We start from the raw sequence: 1,152 nt of genomic DNA, 5'->3' as shown, positions 1-1,152 counted from the left end.
AATTACAAACATTCCTGATATTTTGCAGTTGTAAACACACCACATTCATTTGATATGCTTTAAATGCTAGATGTAGACTTTTATCACTGTTGATTTTATATATTCCTATCCATTTAATTCTTGTATATAGTATTGTAGAAATATTCGACGTTATGCAACACAATCAAATGAAAATGTATATCGACAAATCACAGTGACAAACCAGTTAAGTTTACATTTTATTATAAAAGTCTTGACTTAGAAAAAAAAAAGATCGACTAATTTTCTACTTGCAATTGAAAACATTGTGTTTACTAAAACATTACCGTGAGTTCAGGCTCATCTACATTAACAAAGTTCAACAAAAATATTTTAGTAAATCTACTCCTCACACAGCTGATGACAGAGCTGGTGCAGCATGTGTAAGCGAGCACAAGATTTGTTACACTTTCTGTCCGGGGATCAGGAAAAACACTTCTTTACTATGGTTTTGTTATAATTCCTACCGCAGTTTGGCTGCTTACTCTGTCAGGTAGAAGTGCATTTTGTCATTGACCATCTTGCGCTCTGGATTGAGACGCTTCAGGATCTGAGCGAGCACGTTGACCGTCTGCTCGCTGCTCAGACCTGTGCGCTTGGTCTGGAACTTCTTAAGCAAGTCTTTGGTGGTCATCGGCTTACGGATCAGGTAGCGGCGCACAGCTTCCTCCGTCAGCTGCACGTCACTGTGGGGGGGAATTTTTTGTAAGTTGTTGTATCCAAGATTACATATTAATAGTTCATTCGTTRGTACCTAATATTTAGCATTGGGTCAGTGATTCTTATGCTTTGTTTCAGGCCCAAAAATCTATTTTTTTGCGTTAAAAGTAGGTCATACCTTGAGCTTGGAGTGGATTTGCCAGATGGWGGTTGAGGTGTGCTCTTCCCAGAGGGGACAGGGCTCTGACTGCTGGGCTCCATCTTGAGCCTTTTGGCCGCTGGAGAGTCGGTACCTGCAGTCTGGATTTGTCTCTTCCCTGATAACAAAAACGGATCAGTCTTCATCATAGGCAAACTAACACAGACATCCAAATCTCTGTCATGGGTCTCATTTCAATGCAGATTTTGTGTTGGTTGGGACATATTTGCTGATTTACAAGTGCACACCTTGCTCCAGTTTGCTGGCAGCAGCAC

At 40.6% G+C, this 1,152-nt stretch overlaps 1 protein-coding gene across 1 annotated transcript in view; it reads right to left on the bottom strand.

Annotated features, from left to right (window-relative positions):
• Positions 1–205: 205 nt before the first annotated feature.
• The window catches only part of gtf2f1 (general transcription factor IIF, polypeptide 1), a 7,605-nt gene continuing 6,658 nt past the window's right edge, over positions 206–1,152 (bottom strand). The window contains exons 7-9 of the mRNA XM_017306117.1: positions 1,126–1,150; positions 857–995; positions 206–704 (exon numbers count right to left, since the gene is read on the bottom strand). Coding sequence (XP_017161606.1) covers positions 500–704; positions 857–995; positions 1,126–1,150 — 369 coding nt within the window. The 3' untranslated portion in view covers positions 206–499. The remainder of the gene's footprint in view (positions 705–856; positions 996–1,125; positions 1,151–1,152) is intronic.

Source organism: Poecilia reticulata, linkage group LG8 (assembly GCF_000633615.1).
Source record: "Poecilia reticulata strain Guanapo linkage group LG8, Guppy_female_1.0+MT, whole genome shotgun sequence".
In the NCBI taxonomy this organism is placed as follows: domain Eukaryota; kingdom Metazoa; phylum Chordata; class Actinopteri; order Cyprinodontiformes; family Poeciliidae; genus Poecilia; species Poecilia reticulata.
Note: the sequence above shows the minus strand (reverse complement) of the source record. Positions and strands in the feature narration are given on the sequence as shown.